General features: G+C 54.2%; 2 protein-coding genes across 4 annotated transcripts in view; one reads left to right on the top strand and one right to left on the bottom strand.

The window, feature by feature from the left end:
• DDX23 (DEAD-box helicase 23) overlaps nucleotides 1-7,116 on the top strand; it is a 15,613-nt gene extending 8,497 nt beyond the window's left edge. Inside the window, exons 9-17 of the mRNA XM_019662338.1 lie at nucleotides 1,101-1,244; nucleotides 1,343-1,568; nucleotides 1,864-2,009; nucleotides 2,360-2,537; nucleotides 3,709-3,951; nucleotides 4,379-4,530; nucleotides 4,755-4,863; nucleotides 5,587-5,761; nucleotides 6,200-7,116. Of these exons, the coding sequence (XP_019517883.1) occupies nucleotides 1,101-1,244; nucleotides 1,343-1,568; nucleotides 1,864-2,009; nucleotides 2,360-2,537; nucleotides 3,709-3,951; nucleotides 4,379-4,530; nucleotides 4,755-4,863; nucleotides 5,587-5,761; nucleotides 6,200-6,423 (1,597 nt within the window). The 3' untranslated portion in view covers nucleotides 6,424-7,116. The remainder of the gene's footprint in view (nucleotides 1-1,100; nucleotides 1,245-1,342; nucleotides 1,569-1,863; nucleotides 2,010-2,359; nucleotides 2,538-3,708; nucleotides 3,952-4,378; nucleotides 4,531-4,754; nucleotides 4,864-5,586; nucleotides 5,762-6,199) is intronic.
• An 828-nt stretch (nucleotides 7,117-7,944) lies between these two features.
• On the bottom strand, nucleotides 7,945-22,300 carry CACNB3 (calcium voltage-gated channel auxiliary subunit beta 3). 3 transcript variants are annotated; one of them, XM_019662336.1, is made up of 13 exons: nucleotides 21,612-22,300; nucleotides 13,087-13,209; nucleotides 12,734-12,856; nucleotides 12,194-12,309; nucleotides 11,844-11,908; nucleotides 11,607-11,626; nucleotides 11,337-11,417; nucleotides 11,075-11,133; nucleotides 10,793-10,902; nucleotides 10,371-10,522; nucleotides 10,082-10,177; nucleotides 9,794-9,943; nucleotides 7,945-9,326 (listed from the first exon to the last, which is right to left on the bottom strand). In XM_019662336.1, the coding sequence occupies exons 1-13, from the start codon at nucleotides 21,615-21,617 to the stop codon at nucleotides 9,012-9,014; spliced, it is 1,416 nt and encodes a 471-aa protein (XP_019517881.1). In that variant the 5' UTR covers nucleotides 21,618-22,300; the 3' UTR covers nucleotides 7,945-9,011. The 3 variants fall into 3 exon arrangements, with proteins under 3 accessions (XP_019517881.1, XP_019517880.1, XP_019517879.1); XM_019662335.1 differs by lacking the exon at nucleotides 21,612-22,300 and adding an exon at nucleotides 20,394-20,553; XM_019662334.1 differs by lacking the exon at nucleotides 21,612-22,300 and adding an exon at nucleotides 17,045-17,763.
• Nucleotides 22,301-22,871: the final 571 nt, after the last annotated feature.

Raw genomic sequence — 22,871 nt, 5'->3', positions numbered from 1 at the left:
ACAGACAAGTTGCTGTCCTTTTGTTCTTCAGTCTAGTTGTGGAGGACGTCGCTTCACTGGCCCATGTTGGTATTATCATTGCACTCTTCCCAGGTGAGGCAGTCGCTCGTCGGCCATTGGGCAGCCACTCACGGCAGCTCATGCTGGCTGCCAGCCACTCACAGTAGCTCATGGCAGCCCACTGCAGCAGGGGCTGCAGCCTACACCGTAGCTGGCGACTCATGGCAGCCCAGCTCCAGGTTGAGCTGCCATTCACCATCTTAGCTGTAGAGGGTACAGCGTCACTCGCCCTCATGTGGGATTTGAACCGGGGTCCTGCTGCTCAGAGCTGGTGTCTCAAGCCAACCCCCAACCCACGCGCCACTTGGCCGGCCCCGTATATCTTCTTGAATTAGTGTTTTCGATGTCTTTGGATAAATACCCAGAAGTAGGATTGCTGGGTCATATTTTTAATTTTTTTAGGAACCTCCATAGTGGCTGCGCCAATTTGCAATCCCAGCAACAATGCACGAGGGTTCCCTTTCTCCACATTTTTGCCAACACTTGTTGATTTTTTGATGGTAGCCGTTCTGATAGGTGTGAGGTGATATCTCAATGTGGTTTTTATTTGCATTTCTCTGATGATTAGTGACGCTGAGCATCTTTTCATATGTCTATTGGCCATCTGTATGTCCTTTTCATATGTCTATTGGCCATCTGTATGTAAGACCTGAATAGACATTTGGGGAAATGTCTATTCAGGTCTTCTGCCCATTTTTATACTTGATTGTCTTTTTGGTATTAAGTTGTATGAGTTCTTTATATATTTTGGATATTAACTCCTTATAGGATATATCATTGACAAATATCTTCTCCCATTCAGTAGGTTTTCTAAACTAGGTCTTCTAAACTGGGCAGTTCCTAGAGCGAACCACTGACTACAGAGATAGTCAGATAAGCTGGGATGGGGAAATTGGTAAACTAGTAGTCAGCCAGCCAGCCCTCTGGGTGAGGAAAGACCCTGGCTGGGAAGGGGAACTGGTACATATTGGTAGTCTGCCCTTCACTTCTGCTGCTGTAACAGCTCCTTCTCTTTTTTATTTCCTCTGTCTCAATCCCAGGTACAAAGAACGGCACCAGGTGCAGTTGTTGGGGCGAGGCTTCATTGCAGGCATTGACCTAAAGCAGCAGAAACGAGAGCAGTCACGTTTCTATGGAGACCTAATGGAGAAGAGGCGGACACTGGAAGAAAAGGAGCAGGAGGAGTGAGTGGTCAGGGCTGGGGTGGTTGGGCAGAGCCCTGAGTCTACAGAAAGCAGATGGGGGATACTGATCCCACTTTTTTCTCATGATCCGTCTCCAGGGCAAGACTCCGCAAGCTTCGTAAGAAGGAAGCCAAGCAGCGCTGGGATGATCGGCATTGGTCCCAGAAGAAGTTAGATGAGATGACGGACAGGGACTGGCGGATCTTCCGTGAGGACTACAGCATCACCACTAAAGGTGGCAAGATCCCCAATCCCATTCGATCCTGGAAAGACTCTTCTCTGCCCCCACACATCTTGGAGGTCATCGATAAGTGTGGCTACAAGGTAAGAAGGGACAGAGTGGTTCAGAAGACCTGACATGTTCCTGTATTCTAGTGAATATAAACTTTGTTCCTTGGCTATTTGGTGCCTTCTCTGCCAGTGGGCACAAAGGTGACATTGTCTATTAATTTCTGGTGGAAGTATTTGCCTTTGGTGATTGTGTTTCTTTTCGGGCCTCCATTCCTGTGAACTGTATTTGGTGTCCTCCCATATGTGCTAGCATATGTGCTCACTCTGTCAACAGTAGCCTAGGTAGTATAATTCTGCCTGTGCCCATTACTCTCTCTGGTCACTACAGGAACCAACACCTATTCAGCGTCAGGCGATTCCCATTGGGCTACAGAATCGTGACATCATTGGTGTGGCTGAGACTGGTAGTGGCAAGACAGCAGCCTTCCTCATTCCGTTGCTGGTCTGGATCACCACTCTCCCCAAAATTGACAGGTAGGGTCAGTTGACTCCAGTTGGAGTGCATTTGACTGGGTAGGAATGGTGAAAGGGACAAATGAGTGTTTTGTTTTCTTTTACATATATAATCAGAAGCCCCTTTAGTCTGGGTCAGATATTAGGGAATCACTGGATCAAAGAAGTGTCTGATTTTATTGCTGGCATGGACCACTCCCTGGAGAACTTGGCTATCCTGGAGTCTGATTTTTAAGGGAGATCATTGCATCCTCTTTTCACCACCCTCCACATTTCCATAGTTTCTTTAATGTGTGACTTTGTCCTGCTCTTGTTTGTGGTTGGATGGGAACCAAAGCTCATGAAACTGTGGGATGCCCTGTTTACCACAGGATCGAAGAGTCAGACCAAGGCCCTTATGCCATCATCCTGGCCCCCACCCGTGAGCTGGCTCAGCAGATTGAGGAAGAGACCATCAAGTTTGGGAAGCCACTGGGCATCCGCACTGTGGCTGTCATTGGCGGTATCTCCAGAGAAGACCAGGGCTTTAGGCTGCGCATGGGATGTGAGGTTTGTTCACCTGGCCAGCGGCCAGCCTGCTGTTTGGGCTGTGCTGTTTTGGGGCTCTTGTTCTAGTTTCTGCCATAAATGTTAAGTCAAATGAAGGAAAGGGCTGGTTTAATCAGAAGTGTATTATTGAGAACTTATGCACTAGGAATTGTACAGTGCACATAATTAATTTTCACAACCATATCAGAGTAGGTAGGGGTATAATCATTTTTTTTTTTTAAGATTTTATTGGGGGAGGGGAACAGCCAAGTTGTTGTCCTTCGATCTTAGCTGTGGAGGGTGCAGCAAGCTCAGTTGTGCCACTCAGCTCAAGGTGCTGTGTTCAATTAGTTGTGGGTGGACGTCGCCACCATCCCATGTAGGAGTTGAACCAGCAGCCTCGTTGTTAAGAGCTCACGTTCTACCCACTGAGCCATCCGAGCAGCAGCTCAGCTCAAGGTGCTGACTTTAGTCTTATTTGCCGGTGGGCGTAGCCACCATCTCGAACAGGCAACCTTGTTGTTAGGAGCACGTGCTCTCACCAGTTGAGCCATCCTGCCATCTGTTGACAGCTCAGCGGCAGCTCAGCTTGGGCACAGCTCACTGGCCCATGTGGGAATCAAACTGGCAACGCTTGAGCAAGCCCTTAGCCAACTGAGCCACTCGGCCGGCTCAACAGGTGAGCTGAGGCTCAGGTTAATAACTTGTCCAAAATCACACACAGCTGGCAGTGGCAGAGCTGAGCCAAAGCCTGTGCTCTTAATCACTCTGCCAGACCAAGTCATTGACTTTGTGTGTTGCCTTCTTCTCAGGATAGGAGAGGGGAGCTTTTTTTAATAAGAAATCTGCTGTAGGAATTGAGTTTTCTACAAACTTCTTATTGTAATCCCTTTATGTAACCCCTTCCACAGTATCCTTTAGTCTCTCTTCCATCTAAGAAAGTTCCTTCTGATTTTGCCTCCTCTGTCTAACCCCTGGGTTTTACTCAGAGACTCTATTTGTTCCTGAAAAAAATCCAAGATAGCAGTAAGTGATTTTACGTCAGTTCTCAAGAAACTTCACTGCCAAACTAACGAGGTTGGGGTCCAAGTTCCTTAGTACTGGGAATCTGTTGTCTAAGTGGATGGATAGCTCACAGGAAGAAAAAAGAGGTACCTGCTGGGGCTGCATATGATTCCACTGTACCCCGCAGATTGTGATTGCTACCCCAGGACGTCTGATTGATGTGCTGGAGAACCGCTACCTGGTGCTGAGCCGTTGTACCTACGTGGTTCTGGATGAGGCAGATAGGATGATTGACATGGGCTTTGAGCCAGATGTCCAGAAGATCCTGGAACACATGCCTGTCAGCAACCAGAAGCCAGACACGGATGAGGCTGAGGACCCCGAGAAGATGTTGGCCAATTTTGAATCAGGAAAACATAAATACCGTCAAGTAAGTCTGCTTCCCTGGGCTGGGAAAAGTGGGGCAAGTTGGCATACCTGCTCTGAGGCCCTTCTTGCCTTAGATGGGCCCAGAGTACGTGTTTCCAAAATGGTGAGTCCTGCCTAGGTACAGTCTTCTGACAGGTCTAGCAGTGTAGCCATTTAGCTTAGCCCTGGAAAAATGATGCCAAAGAGACATTCTACCGCCCACGGTAGGTACTACCAAATGCTCTCAGCCTGTCCTTCATAAGATGTTAATTAAGTACAGGTACTGAAGAAAGAAGTGGGAAGGCAAAAGACACTAGTTCCTAAGGTGGTGGCTATCAGAACATACACCATGGCTCATTTTAGATTCGTCAGCCTGGGCTGCCTGTGGTTGTGGTAGGATATGTGATTGTGTGTGCCTGGGCCCAAGGCTGAGCCTCTTGTTTTCGTAGACGGTCATGTTCACGGCCACCATGCCCCCAGCTGTGGAGCGTCTGGCCCGGAGCTATCTTCGGCGACCTGCTGTGGTGTACATCGGCTCTGCAGGCAAGCCCCATGAACGTGTGGAACAGAAGGTCTTCCTCATGTCAGAATCAGAAAAGAGGTACGGGGGCAGCTGAACCAGAGGAAACGGGATGGAGAAGGGACTTTTTCAGTGCAGGTGGTGGCTGGATGGAGGACAATTGTCCTGTCTTGTTGAAGAGCTTCTGTTTTCTTATTCAGCATGCCAAGGGTATTGAAGAGCCTGGAATTGATGTCGTAGATCAGGGTTGAGCATTTCACTTGGAATGGAGGCTAGTATGCATCTCATTTTTCTCTTCTCCCCAGGAAAAAGCTGCTGGCGATCTTGGAGCAAGGCTTTGATCCACCCATCATCATTTTTGTCAACCAGAAGAAGGGCTGTGATGTTTTGGCCAAATCCCTGGAGAAGATGGGGGTATGTCTGGCAGGGGATGGCAAAGTCTGGTTTCTTTTGTGCTGCTTTCTGAACCTCTCCGGTATTCAACAAGTCGGGGCCAGAAGGAAAAGGGAGGTTTGATGGGGATAAAGAGGTCTGGGGCAGTTGCTCGGACTCTGTCCATCCCAGCTGTGCTGGGTAGAGCTCCCTTCGGTCTTCCTCCCAGTCGGCTGGGGCAAGGGAGAGGTTTGGAGACACATCCTGGCAGGATCTGAGGATGTGGAATAGAATGGGTCAGAGTTTGTTGTGTTGATGTATGTTTGGAGAGGGATGATGTGGTCAGGAGTGGGATGATCCGTGTCCTTTCCTTCTGATACTGCTGTTTGAGGGGAAGGATATGTCCTCTTCACTCAGTGCTTAAACTTCCTTAAACTTCTTGGTGCCTGCTTTCCACCCTCATCTCTTACCCTCATTCTCTCTTTGATTACTCATCTGTCTGGCTGTACATCTCAACCGATTTTACCTTGGGCCTTGCCCTGGCTCTCCCTGCCACGGCACACCTGGTCTCTCCCATCCTTTTTCCAGCTCACTTGTTCTTTCCTTACTGGCAATTGAACTCATTTTTTTTTTCCCTCCTGTCTCCTTCCCCTTCCCCTCCTACTCTGCTGCTCTCTGCAACCCTTCCCTTCTGTCCCCACTCGTATTGTCTGTGTCCTTCCATGGTCCCATTGCTCTTTCTTTACCTCTCCATTCTCCCAACAGTACAATGCTTGTACGCTACATGGTGGAAAAGGCCAGGAGCAGCGAGAGTTTGCACTGTCCAATCTCAAGGCTGGGGCCAAGGATATTTTGGTGGCTACAGATGTGGCAGGTCGTGGTATTGACATCCAAGATGTGTCTATGGTGGTCAACTATGATATGGCCAAAAATATTGAAGGTAAGTGCAGGGAAAGCAGCTTCAGTCTGGGTAAAGGGAGACTCCTTGTCTCTTTACACTCGAAGTCGGGGTGCTGTGCTCAGGAGAATGCTGCCACCATCTCTCATAGCTCTGAGTCTAGGATTGTTGGTCCCAGTGAGAAGAGCTCCTACTCTTTATCTCATGTGGGCGTGTTCTTGCAGCACGTGGGACAGCATTCTGTTTTTGGGGAAGAACGGAGCTTGACCCCTCAGTCATAGCGTGGTAGGATGACCCCACAGTAGCGGTCTTGGGGAGGGCTCTGTGGACACTGAAGGGGTAAGCAGCACAGACTCTATTTACTGTCTGCAGAGGTGTGGGGAGGATGATGCATTTAGAAGCAAAAGCTTCAGACGCTGCTCACCAGGGCGTCTGGCCTGGTATGCTGAGTGACATCTCCCCTCCCCCATTCCTCCCCAGATTACATCCACCGAATTGGCCGTACGGGTCGAGCAGGCAAGAGTGGTGTGGCCATCACCTTCCTCACCAAAGAGGACTCTGCTGTGTTCTATGAGCTGAAGCAGGCCATCCTGGAGAGCCCGGTATCCTCCTGCCCCCCCGAGCTGGCCAACCACCCAGATGCCCAGCACAAGCCAGGCACCATCCTCACCAAGAAGCGCAGAGAAGAGACCATCTTTGCCTGATACAGCACTCTTACAGGTGTAAGGGCAGGCTCTGAGGCCTGTTCTTCAGGACTCTCCCATCTCTCTTTCCAGCTCCTCACTCTTCACGGGGCCTTAGGAAACAATCAGACTCCTTGACCTAGACCCTCAGGATTGAAGGTCTGAGTGTGGGGCTACTAAAGGAGAGGAAGCTGCTGCAAGAGGCAGGGAGATCTAATTACCAGACTTTGGCCCAGCTCTGCCCCTCTGGTGGGCTCTGGAATTGCATTGGGCCATCAGCTCTTGCCATTTAAGCGGGTAGCCAGTTGGCATTCATTGCCTTCCAGGCTGAACAGAAAAAGCCGGCTGCCCAGAGGGGACTTAGGCAGAGACTTGACTGCATAAGCTGCAGCAACATCGCTGCCCTAGATGACCCAGGGGATCTGGCACTGTGAGGACTGTGGACCTTGGACTCTTAATGTCATTTTGATAGCGTTTGCCCTTTTGGATTATAAAACAAATTGAAAGCCTTGTTTAGAGCTGTGAACAGCCCCTGCACCAAGGGGTGGTGGGCACTCTAGGCACCCCTGATCCAGGGAATTTTTTTAGTTGATGTGGGACAGGGTGAGCTGGCTGTGTCCGTCTTAAAGTCACTGAGTGAAAATTTCTGTTTTCTATTCTCTGAAAAGATGAGTTTGTATGTTCTAAGAATAAATACATGAACATTAAGGCTGTGTGTAGTTCTAGCTAAACTCATCTCCCAGGTTCTCCCTGGTGCCACAGAAGATAGACTTGGGAGATGAAAGAAAGTCACACTCAGAGCAGCACCTCAGATCTCAGTTGATAGTCTAAGTCTATAGGAGGAACTTGAGGCTAGCAGGATCATAGTGTGTCCTCCTGCCCTTGCTCTAGCTTCACGTAACCACGTAACCTGTACCTCTGACCTGGACACCCTCTAGGGAGCTTTGCACAGGTTGAGGAAGGAAAGCACTTGTGAAACTGCCAGGTGATGCACAGTCAGGACCACTCCCGCATCCTGATGCTATGGGCCTGATACTGTCTTTAGTCCCTTTGCTCATGGCTTCCCAGTTGCTGAGGCCACTGCTCAGGGGAGAGGATGGGGCACCAGAAGCATTACGGAGTGATGCGCTGGGCCTGGCTGAGTTAGGTTTGGAGAGAGGGTTGCAGGGCCTGGGTCCTTCCCAGTATTGCTCTTAATCATGCGTTCTTTCTAAAATTGCTGGGCGAGTACATGGAGTTCAAGTTGCAGCTACTTCTAGGGCCTTTTGGCCTGAGGCAGGGACAGTTTAAGGCTGTGACAAAGCCTCTTCCCCATCTCCCAGCAAGTCCTTCCTGTGCTGCTGAATGTTTCCCTCCAGGCACCTGGGCACGAGGGGGCAGGGGGAGGGTGCCTGGGAATATGGTTCCTCCCCTGTCCTTTTCCCCTTTCCGCTCAGTGGGTCCTTTGTGAGAAAGGAGGTCAGGATACTTCTTTGCTTCCTCCAGACTTGGGCCTCGCAGTGAGGAACCAGCCGCCTGAGCAGACAGGACAGGAGCCTGAGGGACTGTGCATGGTGTTTATTAGTGATGACAGTGAGGTGGGACAGGATCTGTGGAGCATGCTCTGTAGATCACACACTAGAGCCATAAGGCAAGGGTAGACAGGGCCTCGGGGCTGTCCACCGTGTCCTGTCTCTCCCCATCTAACCCTAACTTAACAAGCAGCAGCTATGAATCAGGGAGTAAAGTCTGGGGTCCATACCTCCAGGGAGGCAATGAGGACCAAGAACAGAAATGACAGGATGCAAGAGCAAAAGGATGAGGGGGGCAAAGAGGCCCCCAAAGCTGTTCCACACGTTCTCTGCTATACAACGCCCTCCCTTCCCAAACCCCCAATCCAGGTGGGCTCCCATCCACCCTTTGGCTTGACCGTGCTCCTGGTCCCTGGTCCTGTCAGATGTTAGGAAGCATCCTGGCAGGGTGAGGACGGCCCTTTCTAGAGCGTCAGCTGTGAGGCTTTTGGCCCCGGCCTAGCTGGCCTGCTGCTCCAGCCTTGTTTGTGGATGCCCCATCTGGCTGATGGATTGGAGTGCCACCCACGCTATTGGGCTTTGATTGTCTCATTTCTAGTGTGTGGCAGTGAGGTGAGTGGAGGCTCTCGGACCCCAATGCACAACCCCTGAGTCCCTTGACTATTAGGACTTGTGTCTGCTCAGGGACCTTGTTTCTTCCTCGTATTATGTTGCTCGTACCCCGCCCTCATCACTTTGAGGGGGCATCCCTTCCCTGAGTGTGGTGGGAAGGCCCCTGCTAAGGGGATCCTGGCCTGAGGGCACTGCCCAGTGGGGCAGCTTCTTGTGCAAGAGGAGAGGAAGGTGCCAGGGGTGCAGCACACACAGCTAGTACCTGGAATGGGAGCCTAGAGGGGGTGTCACTGCCCAGGAGGTGAGGGGGCCCCCTGCTTCTCCCAGAACTTGGGGACCACAGGCAGCCCTGGAGCTGGGGCTGGGCAGGGGGTTGTGGGGGCTGAGCCTAGTGCCAGCCTAATGCCAGTCTAACGCCAACCTGCCTGGAGTGGGTGCCCCAGCCAGCTGTGCCTGTGCCTGCCAGGGTAGGGCAGCAGGACGCATTCAGTAGCTATCTTTGGGCCAGGGTCGGTTGCGCTGCCAGTTCCGGTCATTGTGGTTGTGCTCCGAGTCCTGGGCAAGGAGTCGATCTTGGGGGTCGTGCCCATTAGCACTAGGCAGCCCCGAGGTGTGTTGGCGGTGAGGCTGGTACAGGTCCTGGTAGGCATCTGTATAGTCCTCCTCCAGGTGGTGGGAGCTGCGCTGTGAGGATCCTGTCCAGGCTTGGCGGGAGCTCTCGCTGGCCTCGTCTGAGGGCATCAAGCTGTCCCGCTCGAGTGGTGAGTGCTCCTCACCACGCTCCCCCAGAAGCTGCTGGTTCTGGGAGCAACACAACAGCTCTAAGTGAGGCTGTGCAGACCTCCCCTTGGCCTCTTCCCACCTCTAGTAGTACCAGAGGGGGTTTCTTCCCCCTCAGCTCTCAGTTCCTGGGTAGAGGAAATAGTGCAAGGAAGGGAAGCATACTGGAGTATCTTTCCATTTCAGATATGGAAAACTGGAGCTATTGACTCCTGCAAAATTCAGGCTTTGCCTTTAAGACAGACCAGAGAAAGGTTTGAGAGTTTCTTTTGAGCTCTAGAAAAGTAACCTCTGGTTAGCCATCTCATTGATTTATTCCATCTCATCAGGAAGTCCCTTCATCCATCTGCCCCAGCTCCGTATAGCACAGCTGAGTTCGCTGATCCTTTGGCCTTCAAACTGTAGGCCAAAGACGATCCTCTGGGCGGGGAGGGGGCATTGCTTTGGCTGGCTTAGCCTGAACATCAGTGCCCACTGGAAATGGTTACCTGAAGTCCGGGGATGGCACTGGGAGGGCCCAGAAGTCCAGGGCCGGGGGCTGGGTGGTGTGTGGCCCGCCAGTAAACCTCCAGGTACTCAGCCAGGTGCTCACAGGCATCCTCCAGCTGGTTCTCATCCAGAATCACATCAAATGACTCCTGCGGAGGGAAAGGAAAGGGGGAATATTGGTTTCCTTTCAGCAGCAGCCTCCACCCGCCTCCACCCATCTGCATCACTCCCCCAGCCCTGGGAAAGCAACTGGAAAAGGCACAGGAGTAGTTTTCCCAGGCACTCACTGGTGGGCACTGAACCAGTTTATCGTATGCCATCATCTGTACAGTTAGGTGCTTCATCTGTGACTTCCCACGGGAGCGGATGAGCCGCTGGAGCACCTGAGGGGAAAGGGGAGAGCGAGGCCTGGAGTCTCTGGGGGCCCTGGGCAGAGTTGGGCCTAGAAAGAACTGGGCATGTCCCCCACTTGTGATCTGGCATCAGGAAAGGGGAATTCAGGAGCCCCGGGGACCAAGCTGCGTTACAGCCCATTCCAGGACAGCCCTGGGGGCCTCCTCCATCTCCACTGCTCACCTTTGGTGAGGAGACCTTGACAAAGACGATGATGGGGGCCAGGGAGGTCTTGGCCAGCTGTGCTGGGTGGTTGATGGTGTCAGCATCCAACACTACCAGCTGCAGGGACTTGGCCAGCTCAAATATGCGCTCGATCTCACTCTGAACTTCAGCTATAGAGGGAGCGAGCCACAATGCTCACCAGCTGCTCCACCCACTTCCTCCAGTGAGGCTTGGGGGCCTCCCCAATGGTGAAAGGGAAGGAATTGGAGGGAGAGGGTGTTCATCAAGGCCTGGGCAGGCAGAGGCACAGGCAATTGAGGACACCAGGGGCATTGTCAATCCTGGGGTATGTGGAGAAGGAGTTGGGTAAGAGAAAGGGAGGAGGAGGGTTCTCGGTGAGGCCTGAGTGGGCAGAAAAGTGGGAGCCCGGGACTTCTCACCAATGCTGGAGCGGGCGGAGGAACGCTCAATGATGGTCCTCTTGCCAGGATTGTTGAGCACAGACCGTTTTGCCAGTGAGAGGTCAGCTGTGACTCGGGTGATGGAGATCCTGGGGTAGGGGTGGAGAATTACAGCTCCTAAATTTCAAGCCCTAGGCCCCTCCTTACCCAGGACCTCTTTACTCCTAACTTTCCCTTGAGAGAAGACCTTGCTACAGACATCTGGAAGTAGTCAGTGATATTCTCCCTGGTTCTCAGGAAGTTCAGACCAGGGCAGCTTACCTGCCATCAAACCTATGTTTGAGGAAGTCGAAGAGAGCCTTCTGCATCATGTCTGTGACCTGGGTGGGCAAGGTGGGGGGAAAGGCATGGAATGGGCTGGAGGCCCTCTTGGAGAGGGGTAGCATCCCCAGGCATGGCCCTGGAGCCCACCCTTTCCACCCAGACCTTGGGGGTGTGCGGTGGGGAGAAACAACACACCCTCCCACTGTTCCTGGGGCCTTCTTGTGGCATGCTTGGTAGAGGTAACTCTTTGGGATCTCACCTCGTAACCTTTCAGAGAGGGTCCCACCAGCACCACAGGCCGCATGGAGGGCACCACATCATAAGGGGGAACATGTTCTGCCTGCAGAAGTGACCTGAGGTCAGGCAAAGCCGTGGCCCTGTGGCTTGCCCTCTGTCTGACTGGAAGATTCAGAAGTTCGGGACTCCCTCCCCTGTCTGTTCTGCGGCCCCTCCACAATGACTTCCCAGAAGCCTGTCTCCATAGCCACAAGCCATGAGCCCCCCAGCCCAGGTCCCTTCCTTGACTCACCTGCTTTTGCTTCTGCTTGGCTTTTTGGAAAAGGGAAATAAAAGATTAAAGTTGGTGAAGGGGGGAAAAGGCCCTGGGGGCATGTATTCTCTTCCCCAGGGGAGACACTGGGTTTCCCCCAGCTCTTCTGACCCCTCCACCAACCCTTTCCCACACAGTTCGCCTGGGGAGAATCTCCTTGCCCCCTGTGTCTTAGTGACCCACCTACCCAAGACAGGTGAGTTGGGGGGAGGCTACCTAGAGATGGAGGAGGGGAGCGCCGGTTGCCAATGTCACTCAGGCTGGAGGGGTTCCCGGATCTCCTGAGAGCAGAAAGAGTGGTCAGTAAGCATCTGTGTGTGTATATGTTCTACACATTATTCAACAATTGTAAATATTTCCTAATATTTTAGCTAGGAAGGAAGGTGTGTGTGTGTGACCTATGCATCTGTGTGTCTGTATGTATATTTGTGCGGTGTAAATGTGTATAGCTGGGTATGAATGTATTTGGGGGTGGGTGGGATATGCATGCATGTGTAGTGAAGCAGGTTTTGGGTAAAGTGCACACGTTTGTGGGGGGTGTTACCGAGTCACAGCCCAGTTCTCACCTGGCCTTCTGCTCCTGCTTGAGCCGGATGCTCTCCAGGCGCTGGGGGCTGGGGATGAAGGCAATGTCCCCGCCCTCTTTCACTAGCCGCCCGATCCACCAGTCGTTGCTGTACTTCTGGGGGCGGGGTGGGGCAGGAAGGGGCGGTGAGAGGAGGCGGCCCAGGCCACAGCCCTGGCTGTGGAGGGGCCAGGGAGACATTCCCAGGGCTGGTTTGATGGGGCAGCACAAAGAGAAGGGGCAGCCAGTTTTGAGCCTCCCAAAATTTCAACATGAGGCATCACAGCTGTCACAGGGGACCGAAGAGGCAGCTGATCTAACTTCTCACTTTACACTTATGGAGACTGAGGCCTGAGCCAGATCTCGGATGGAGAACCCTGGGGATTGCATCTTGAATAGGAAGGGTGTACGGGTGTGTGTTAAGGATGAGTTGAGTTCAGGGACTTGTTTACAGACTGAGGACTAAAGTAAGAGGCCCAGGAAGTGGGGCAAGGGCAAGGAAATTAAGTGGCTACTATCTGGAAGGGAGGGGGTTGGTTACCTCTTTAATATGTAGAAAATCTTTGGCCTCAAAGTTGACTCCAGAGCCCTGGACTGGGCACTCCTCGTCCAGTACGCCACAGTAGCTGACATTGGTCCTCACAGCAAATGCCACGGGTTTGTGCTAGAGAATTTGGCCATCAGTGCCAATGAGGGGAGCCTCAGAGCACCCCTTCTAGATTCAGTGTCCCATGGCAGAGGGTGGGAGAGCGGGGGCATCGTCTGCCCATCACACACACACAATCTTTCATATTCGTGTACATCCTGCCCAGTGACCCTTCGGGACTTAGGACGGAGCACAAGATGCTACCCAGCCTGGCCTGTTTTGCCTCCAGCCCGCAAGCAAAAGGATACCTTGGCTCTCTCGAGCTGCTGTTGAGCTTGGCTCTCTACTTCACGCCTGGCGCTCTCCCGGTCCTCCTCCAGGGAGACGTCTGAGTCCAGAGATGGGCGGCTGGTATAGGAGTCGGCTGAACCCTGCCATGGGGAAAAGGCTGTGACCCCCTGAGCTCAGGTGGGAAGGGAACATAGAGGAACTCTCTGAACCCATGAACCCCAGCCTCTCCATGTCCATAGGGGTGGCCACACCCCAATGGTCCCTCCAATTTCCCTGAGAAGGGCCATGGTTCCTCTAGGGCTGTAGGAAAGCTGCCCAATCCATGTGATAAGATCTGGGCCCCTCCCTGCAAGACTATTAATACTGCAGCTTTGAATAGAGCCTTCACTTCCCTTCTTCCTCCCTTTCCTCCCCTCTACATCCTCCGAGGCAGAGGGAAGGAAGATGTACTGAAGATGATATATTGAAGATGATTCTGAATCCAGGCCACCCAGCCAGCCCTCTTGTTCACAGCAGCCTGCAAAGCAGCCTAGACATGATCCCTTTAAAATGCCTAGCAGGAATACAGCCAGCTGGGAACAGTCAAGAGATGCTGGTTGGCATGGCACTGGTCCTGAGTGTCAGGATACAGCTATCCACCCCTTAGGTCTCATCTTCCCCAGTCCCTATCCTTCCAGGTTGAAGGGGACACAGAGCTGCCAACTCCGGAAAGTTACTTTCTACTCTCCCCACTCCCCCCCACCCCCACTTTCTTTCCTCTCACACCTGCTGGGTCAACTGGCCAGGTGTGGGCAGCAAAGGACACAGACTGAGAAGGCAACGCAAAGCTATCTATCTCCCTGGGTGTGTGAGGCAGGGCCACACCCACCACCTGGCCTACATCGCCCCACCCCTCCCCCAAGGGGATATCAGCCCTGGAGGAAGGCCATGTTGGTGCCAGGCAACCCAGCCAGAGGAGCAGTACCCTGGGGATGTAGGGAGGGGGTCTTTGGTAACTTTAGCCAGGACAGTGTCTGAGTCCTGCCCATTGGCAGGGTCTTTGGGCAATGAGAGTGCACTTGGAGGGTTGCAGAGCGTACTTTCAAGGCTGTGAGAAAGATGTACAAATGAGTAAAGGAAGCTGGATCTTAAGACAGGAAGAGAGAAGTCAGGATGTCTGGGTTTCCCTCTCAGTCTAGGGAACAGGGAATCTTTTGTTTTCTGCCTCAGTTTCCCCTCTTTATGATCAGAGGCCGGAAGTGGTACTTCCATCAATTCTGAGATAAAAGTGGCAGAGATAAATAGGAGCCTAGATAAGGGGTCCACGTGGGAATGTGTGTGTATTAACAGGAGGGGTTTTAGGATATTCTCAGCCTGAGGAATGCTCCTTCAAGCTCATGGTGCATGACTACCTACAGAAGGCAGCAAGGCCAGACTCTCAGTGGGGAAGACAAATTCACACATCTGCTGTCGCCATGCCCTCTGCCCCATTTCCACCACAGGCAAGCGGGCAGGTCAGCTTGATATCTGCCCAGGCTCTAGGGCTTAAGCTAAAGTCAATGTCTGTCGGGCCAGCCGAGTGGTGCGTTAGTTGGGAGCTGGCTTGAGATGCCAGAGGGCCCCGGTTCGGATCCCACATAGGAGGGCCAGTGACACTGCCCTCAAAAAAAAAAAAAATTTAAAGTCAATGTCTGTGGTAGACTGAAGGCATGAGGACAGCACATGTGGGAAAGTCTCATTTTACACAGGGGTAGATTCTGCCTGCTGCTCCTCATCTCTCTTGAGAACAAAGTAAGGCTGGCTTGGCAGTAGGATAAAGGGTGCTGAGCCCCAGGAAGAACCTTTGCATTGTTAGTCGAGTGTGAGATCTCCTTCCAGGGGTCTTAGGTGCAGGAAATACCTCTGCGGGGAGACAGCTGAATGAAGGGAATAGGGGCCAATAGGCCAGGAGGCAGGAGGTAAGGCAGGATGATCATTCACTTTGATAAGTATCCATCAGATGCCTCCTAGATACCCAGACCTGTGCAGGAAGAGGAGTCTGGCCTTCATCTCTGCTCTCCAGGCTCTCAGCCTAATTTAGTCATCTTAATGTCCCTACCTGGGGCATCTGGGTTACCTGGCCTCTCACCCTAGGATGGGAATGATAGAATCTCTCCCTAGGTGTTTAATGAGTCAGGCTAAGAATGGAACCCCCTTTCTATTATTCTCAAGTCCTCAGAGTTCACCCATCTTTCATGCTCTGGTATCACTTGGGGAGGCCAGGGCTGCCCTGCCAGGCCTACTCTGGGGGTCTTGCCTTCCCCACACCATTATGCCAGAGCAGCCAGAGGCTCAGTACCTCGGAGCTGACAGAAGTTGGCACAGTGCCCTTCTGGTGCCCCCCTTGCTTGGTGAGTGTGTGGGCAGGCTGCAGCTCCATTCTTGCCTGGCACGGGGGAAGGAGAGGAGGGAGATGAGCCAGTGGATTTATTTAGAGCCTGATCTCCCTCCTACTGCTTCAGAGGGGGCCTCAGGGAGAGCAAGGAGCCAGGCAAGAGAAAGGGAAGTGGGGGAGGGTGATCCAGGGACCAGGGAGGGGTGGGGAGACAGCGAGTGAGTGATGGGTTAGCAGTCTACCCCCAACACCATCCACATGTCAGTCTGTCCCTTGCAACAGCTCTTGCCTTCTCACCAGGGATGGGAAGAGCCTTCTAGGGCCCTCCAGCCAAGCAGGAAGGTTCATTCTCAAGCTCACCTTGGCACCCTGGGCCATGCCAGCTGTCCTTTCAACTGTCAGAAAAAGGTGTCCACTAGAGCCTTGGAAATCATCTGCTCTAGCTGCCATGTAATTAGGCCCAGAGGCTCAATGGGGAATTGGCCCAGCAGGAGCCCAGGAAGGGACTGATAGCTGCCTATTCTGAGCCCCAGAACTCATCTATCCTGGGCTGGGAGAAAGGGAGAAGACTTAAACACTTCGCTTTTGATCCTGGAGTGCTCTACCCTCCACACCTATCAAGGGCCCCTTCCAAGCCATCTAGTGGTCCTCTTCTAAGGAGGCCTTCTTGCAGGATGTTTGAGAGAAGAGACTGAGAAGCTGCTCCCCATCTTTCCAGGCACTCTCCATGCTCTCTGAGCTCCGGGAATCACTGCCTAATGAGCTGATTTGTCTCAGTGGGTCAGGAGATAAAAGCAAAGAGGAGAATTAAATATTTATCAGTTGCCTGGTTCTCTGAGCAAAGAGCTTCCTCTCCATCCCCAGGCCCTCAGCTCCTCTGGCTTCACCTCCAGGTCCTCCATGCTGAGCAGGCGCTCAGGATGCCTGCTGCTCTGAGGATGCCCCAGCAGGAGGCATGGAATGGACCGGGCTCAGTCAGCTGGCCCACCCATGTGCTGGGTGCCCACTTTCCAGCCTGGGAGGGAAGTTGGGCTAGAGGCAGAGTAAAGAGATAAGGCAAGCTCAGGATGGACAGGGGAAAGGAATAATGGAGGTCTTCAAGTTGTGTGGTCTTTCTATCTGAAGAGGCTGGTACCCGATTCTCTGGTGTTCTCCCAGGCTCCCTAAATTTGCCCTGTATTTGAGGTCAGTAGGTCTGGATTGTTCCCCCTCCCCAAGAAATTCAGCGTCTCCTCTAGCGGTTGTGTTCAGACCCCATCAATCCACCTGTGGGAACTTGAGACATTTCGTGTGCCCTTTCTAAAGCCCCCATTCCGTCAGCCTCCAGCCCTTCCTCCCTCTACCCTTCTGTGCTGGGCTTTGGAGCCACTTGCTCGAGCCTTCCCCCGACACTACTCCCTCCTTGCACACACCCCATGCTCCTTGGTCTAGGACTGGGGTACTGCGGAGCCCTTGGCACGAAAACCCATCGCCCCACTTTTCTGGAGCGCCTCCCCCCCCCCCCCCCCCGCAGCGCTCTGCCCCGCCACGTTTTTTTCAAAGTCCTGAACTGGGAGAAGGGTCCAAGGGAGAGGAAGTGTCATCCCAACTTCCCCACCCCCACCCTCATCATGGGCACTCACCGCCTCCGAGTCCTCAAACCCGGGTACGTAGGAGTCGTCATACATGGGGGAGTCCGGGTGGGGGGAAGCGAGCGGCGCCGGGGGCGGGAGCGGCCTGGAGGCTGGGGCGAGGACAGCGGGCCGCGCCCGATAGATGCCACCGAGCCCCGCAGCCCTGCGGGCGGCGGCGCAGAGCCGAGAGAGCGCGAAGGAGGGAGCGAGCCGCGAAGACCAGCTGCTCGGAGCTCAAATCACCGCTTCCCCCCACCCCACCCCCCAAACCCAGCCAGTCCCACCCCGAGCGAGGCTGAGGAATCTGGCGCCGGCTCCTACAACAATAGTGCCCGCCCACCTGACCCCCCTCCCCGGGAGCAGGCGGGGGCGGCGACGGGGGCGCCGGCCTCCCGGGGAGCCCGAGACCCGGCTGGGAGAGGGTAGCGGACGGTAGCTGGGGAGAAGGTGGGTCCCCCAGCACCCACGGGCTAGAGGGGCGGCGGGGAGGAAGGGGAGGAGAGACTGCGGGCGGGCGGATCCAGGCTGGGAGAAGGCGGGGCGAGGAGAGATGCGGAGACAGAGACACTCGGCAACCCAGGAAATACTCCGCCGGGAGACAAAGGGCTGGAGCGGTGGAGGGGAGGGGGAGTGGAGAGGCGGAGAGGCGGAGGGAAACGAGACCCGAGCCAAGGAAGAAGCGGGCGCAGGTTACTGGGAGGCAGGAGCGGGAGAAAGAGGGGATAGAGGCAGGAGGAAGAGGGGGAGACAGGAAAATGGGGAGACAGAAGAGGCGGGGTTGGGGCAGGCGGCAGACGGGGGAGGGGCCCCAGGTGAGCGGGAGGCGTGTCTGGGCCCTGGCGGTCCCTGAGACTCCAAAAGCGAACCCCGCAATGGTACTGGGGAGGAATGGGTTTGGCTACTCCAGGCCAGAGCTGTGAAAGTAGCTCCTGCCACACCAGGTGCTCGGCCCCCTCATTGCTGGGACCCTGCAGCAAAGGGCCGCCGCGTCGCCCAACCCGTGCAAAAGGGGAGGTTTGGGTCCGGCCGCCCTACACCTGTTGCGCAGGCCGATTTCATCCTAGTCTGGCCAGGACTGGGGTTCCCTTCCTCACTTCCTTGTCAGGGACTGTGCCAAGCATTGCCAAGGCATCTGTGGGAATTGGGACAGGGAGGGGATGTTTAGGTGAGCCTAAAGGACCGGGAAAGAAACCCAGAGGGTGGAGTTAGGGGGATTGTTGTGGCTGGGACACAGGGTGGGATCCTGGACACACACTGGGGTAGGAACACACTGGGGTAATGACTCATCCGAGTCATTAGCATAAGGCCAGATTTCCTCCTTAGCAAAAGGATGGGGTTGGAGTGGCCGGTATCCCCGTTGGAGCCACATGTACCACTCTGCACCAGTCAGTCTCCTTTAAAGGAGCACAGAGACTTGAGGCTAGAGACAGAGCAGCAGCCCTTATTTTGAGAAAGCTTCCCCAAAGATCCACCCATTTGAGCTCCCTCCTTTTTTTCCATCTCCTGAACAAAAGTATTCCTTTGAATTTTGACTGCCTATCTGCCCCACCACCACCACCACCACCACCACCTAAAGGGGAATGTGAGGTGGCAGGTTAGCCTGGAGGACTTCTGAGCTCAGTCCTTCTCCATTCCCAGTTGAATCCCGAGGGTGAATCAGGAACCTGATCATCCCTTTACCCTCCTGGGCTACAATGGAATTAGAAAACCAAAACTCTGACAGGGTTTGATGAGATCTATGGGAGAAAGCACTCTTCATGGGAGAGAAAGGCCACCCAAACCAACTGGCTTCCTACTTATGTCACTTGTTCATGTTCTCTCGGCAAGAAAAAGAGAGAAGGGGCCTAATCTTAAGGCCATCTTTAGTCTGCCTTCAGTCTGTCTAATCCTGTGAGTGGTGTAGTCCAGCCCTGCACAGTCACTTCCTCCTGCTGGATTTGGCAAACAATTTTGTTGGAGCCCCTATGGTTGAAGGGACCAATCATTACTGGGAGAGGCAGTCCACTTTCCCAGCTCCCTCTCCTGAGTCCAGCATCATTTGGAGGTTGGTTATATATTGGATTCTTCTGTATTGGAAATTCCCAGTCACTCTGTCTTCTCACTTTGTGCCCTCTCCCAGTTCCTCAGTAATCCCTATATCCTCCTCTTTTATTCTCTGCCTCTTCAATTCCTTCTGTTCTTCCAGAGGGGCAAAAAGGAAGCATGAGGTGTGAGAGAATATGACCCTCACGGTGCCTGCCCTCTCCTGGGAGATAACTCTAATGAAGAAGACAGCTGCCGAAGCATCCGCTTCTCTCCCCATCCCTGAATCTACTCTCCTGGCCTCCCCCTCTCACCAGGGGGTCCCAGGGACTGCAGGGTAACAGTGGATCTGCCATGAGCTTCATTCCTTCCTCACACATCTTGTTGTCTTTATCCCCGTACAGGACAATGATGTCTAAGTCTCCTGTGGTCTCCCTCCTGAAGCATGAGTTGCTATGCCAACCACCCCCAGGAGATAGGTTCAAGTTCCTCTTACCTGGGTCCATCCCCTGGGTCTCATAGGGCTTCAGAGCCTCTCTCTCTCTTATCTCTGAGTTGCTACTCGATACCCCCTTCCACTTCTCACCTCACCCACACCTGCCTACTCCAGTTCTCATGCCAACCTAAGTGACTTTCTGTCCTGTAACAAGACATGTGCCTGTCAGTGTCTATGTGGCCCCTAACCCCTTTTCTTTCCCATGACTGAGCATATGGGAAGAGCGCTGAGGACAAAAAAAGGATGCCAGGAGAGGATTCCTCCTTCTCTCCTCTTACTAGGAGAGAGCGGTTAGACTGGCAGCTAGCAGGTACCCAAGGCAAGGAAGCAGGACATAGGAGGAAAGCCTGAATAACCAAGTTTGGGAGTTGGAGTTCTTGGGAACCTCCAGAATACATTCTAGGTTCTCCTATAAGTGTACCAGGAAGCTGGGCAGATCCCAGTTCCTGAGCATTGAATGGGGGAAACTGAGGCAGGAGCTAGGACCTATGGGAAGTCCTCCACAGCAGTCTTTCAGATCTGGACCAAACCAAATATCCTAGTGTTCTAGCTGCTAGGCTGCCCCCAGGGAACCCCGGGAGAGCCACCAGGGGAGTTTGACAGAGCCCTCCTCTCTCTGTCCTCTGTTCTAGCTCCCCAGTCAATCCTCCTTCCATCCTAGTTCCAGTCTTTGGACGCTGCCAGCTCTGTCTGCTCCCTTTTTTTACCCCATTCTTCACCCTTAGCCTCACCTTTGGTCTCGCTCCCTCCCCATCACTGCAGTCTCCCCCAAACACGGCCCTTTTCCTAGCTTGGAGTGGGGCTTTCCTCCCAACCCCGGGGAGGGGCCCCCGCGTTTACCTCATTGAGCAGGAAGGTTGCACTTGAGTCAGAAAAAGACATAGACCGGGCTAGCGGCCTCTTCCCCTCCCCGGGGCCAGGGGCTCCGAGGCGGGAGCAGGACCCGGCCGCAGCTCCGCACAAGGGCTCCCGCCTGCACGCCTGGCCTCGCCCCACGCCTGCCTGGCTCCGCCGCCTGCTCCCTTCCCTCTCTCCAGGTTCCCTCCCCCTTTCCTCTTCCCTCCCTTCCTCCCTCTCTCCCTTCCTTTCTCGCCTTCTCTGTCACTCTCGCCCTCTCTCGTCGCCTTTAAGTCCTGCTCTCTCCATTTCCGTCTCATCTTCCTCCTCTCTACGGTTCCTGTTCTCTGTTTATCGGGTTGCCTCCCACTGTCCTTCTATCCATATATCTCGCATCCCTTTTCCGCCTGCCCACCCCCACTTCTTCCTCTATCCCCTCCCCAGAAAAGGGACTCTGGAATTCCCACCGCCGCAGGCAGAAAGGCGGGAATAGCTCAAGGGCTGCCCAACTTGAGCTTTGGGCAGAAGGTTCTGATCCCCTGACCCCAGCTCGGTGCGCCCGCGTTCAGCCGCCAGCGCCCGAGAAAGGAAAGCACCGTGGTCCCTGTGGCGGCTCCGACCGACCTCAGCAGAGGAACGGATCGAAAAAGAACGCTCATGCACTGCTCGCTAGCCTCAGCGTCAAGGCGCCCCCTCTGGATTCCGGGGAAGCCAAGTCCATCCGCGGTCCCAGGCCCAGACCCGGTGGCTCCTGCGGGATCCAATTGGAGACAGTGTAACCGGGATGCGCCGGGCGCCTGGGGAATCTCTACTGTCACTCCTCTCTCCTAGGTGCTAGCGCCGCGGGACCCAGCCTGTGAAGGCGAAGAGTGCGGCGTGGCGGCTCCTCCCCCACCGGCTGCAGCGCCCCCTGGACTCACTAGCGGGTTGGTCGCACAAGCCCTCCAGGTGGCGGCGCCCGCTCCGGGGTCCCTTCTGTCGGCCGGCAGGAGTTGGGCCCTACCAGCAGGAGGCGCTGCCCAGGTCGGAGCAGAGGGGGCGCAGCTCCGAGCCAGACCCCCACCCAAGCCCAGGATAAACCACTCTCCCCTCCCCTCTTTCCAGGAACTGCGGTCCCACCTCCAGACCCCTGGTGTGGAGACTCCAGGCTGCACTCTATTCCCACCCCTTTGGCGCTCTTTTTAGATACTTGGCCTCCCTGGAGCTCTAGATCGCTCCTACCTCCATCCTGGTCTCCAGGGGCGACCACGCTGAGCCTGGTAGCGACCCGGCAGGGCTTGGGCGGCAGGGAGTACCGAGTCGTGGGACCGCTCCTCGGGTCAGTACCCCTCCCGCCCCCTTCGGCGGGCACGTCAAACAGGACAAGCCCAAGTTCTGGCGGGGGAAGGGGGGAGTAGGGGTGTAGCCCCAGCCAGCTCTCTCCCTGCACCTTCTGAACGGATCAGCCTCTCATTGGTTCCTCCACACCCCCAGCACACCCAGGCTGGACTCTTCTCCATACCAAACAGGACAGCTAGGGGACCGGGAGGGTGCAGCAGATCCCCTTGTGGAAACGGACACACCCTGAAGCTGAATGACCCAGGTCCCCAACTTGCCCTTGGCACGAACTCTTTCCTTTCAGGTCCAGGGCTCTTTACTGCACTCCTAGCCCTTTTTTTTAACTCCCTTCCCCTGAGGGGTTCCAGGAATCCCTCCCCTCAACCCTCCTATTCCCTGGGGATCTTGGAAGACATCCCTCCCTCTGTGTTTAGCTGATCCTCCAATTGCCCTCATTCCAGAGGGAGCTAAATTGGGGGAGAATTAATTTTTCTCGTCACCCCCAGCTCCTCCTCAAGCTGGCCTTAACCGGGAAAGCGCGTTGGGAGAGCACTTCCCTCACTCTGTGGTCTAGTCCAGTGGGTCCAAGGATTCCCCTACCACCTACCTACCCCCAAGTTACTCAGCTTCAGCTATTCAGAGGCGATAAAGAGGTTGTCTGTGTGTTTTAAAACAAGTGCATAGAGGGTTTATTTTAATGTTTGTTTTTTGTTGTTGTTTGCATTTTTTGTTTTTTGGCTCTAATAGAGGGAGCAGAAGCTTTGCCTTTCATTTGGCGTTAAGACCTGAAGGGAGAGAGAGCCACCCCCACCCCATACACCCCCGCTGACCACAGCTAATGGACTAGCTCTTCGGGGCCTTGGGGCAGCTTTAGTTTCCATAGGAGAAGTGGGGGTGGGGGTGCTGGCCAAGGCAAGCAATTGTCCCTGACTTCTCCCTCCCTCCTTCCTTCCCTCGACTTTCTGAGAACCTGCAGCCTAGAACACCATCTCTCTCCATTTCTTTCTTTAAAATAGAAATATCAATGACTTCTCTCTGAACCTATCAGAGGGAATCTGAGGTGCATAGAGGCAGCTCTGCAACCTTCGCTTTTTCTCATTTCCACTCCAGCTGCTGGATCACACACCCCTCTCCCTTCTGCCTGGAAGAGAGGTAGGAATCTCA

The sequence above is a fragment of the Hipposideros armiger genome, unplaced genomic scaffold (genome assembly GCF_001890085.2).
Source record: "Hipposideros armiger isolate ML-2016 unplaced genomic scaffold, ASM189008v1 scaffold_371, whole genome shotgun sequence".
NCBI lineage: Eukaryota > Metazoa > Chordata > Mammalia > Chiroptera > Hipposideridae > Hipposideros > Hipposideros armiger.
This window is presented reverse-complemented; position numbering and strand designations above follow the sequence as displayed.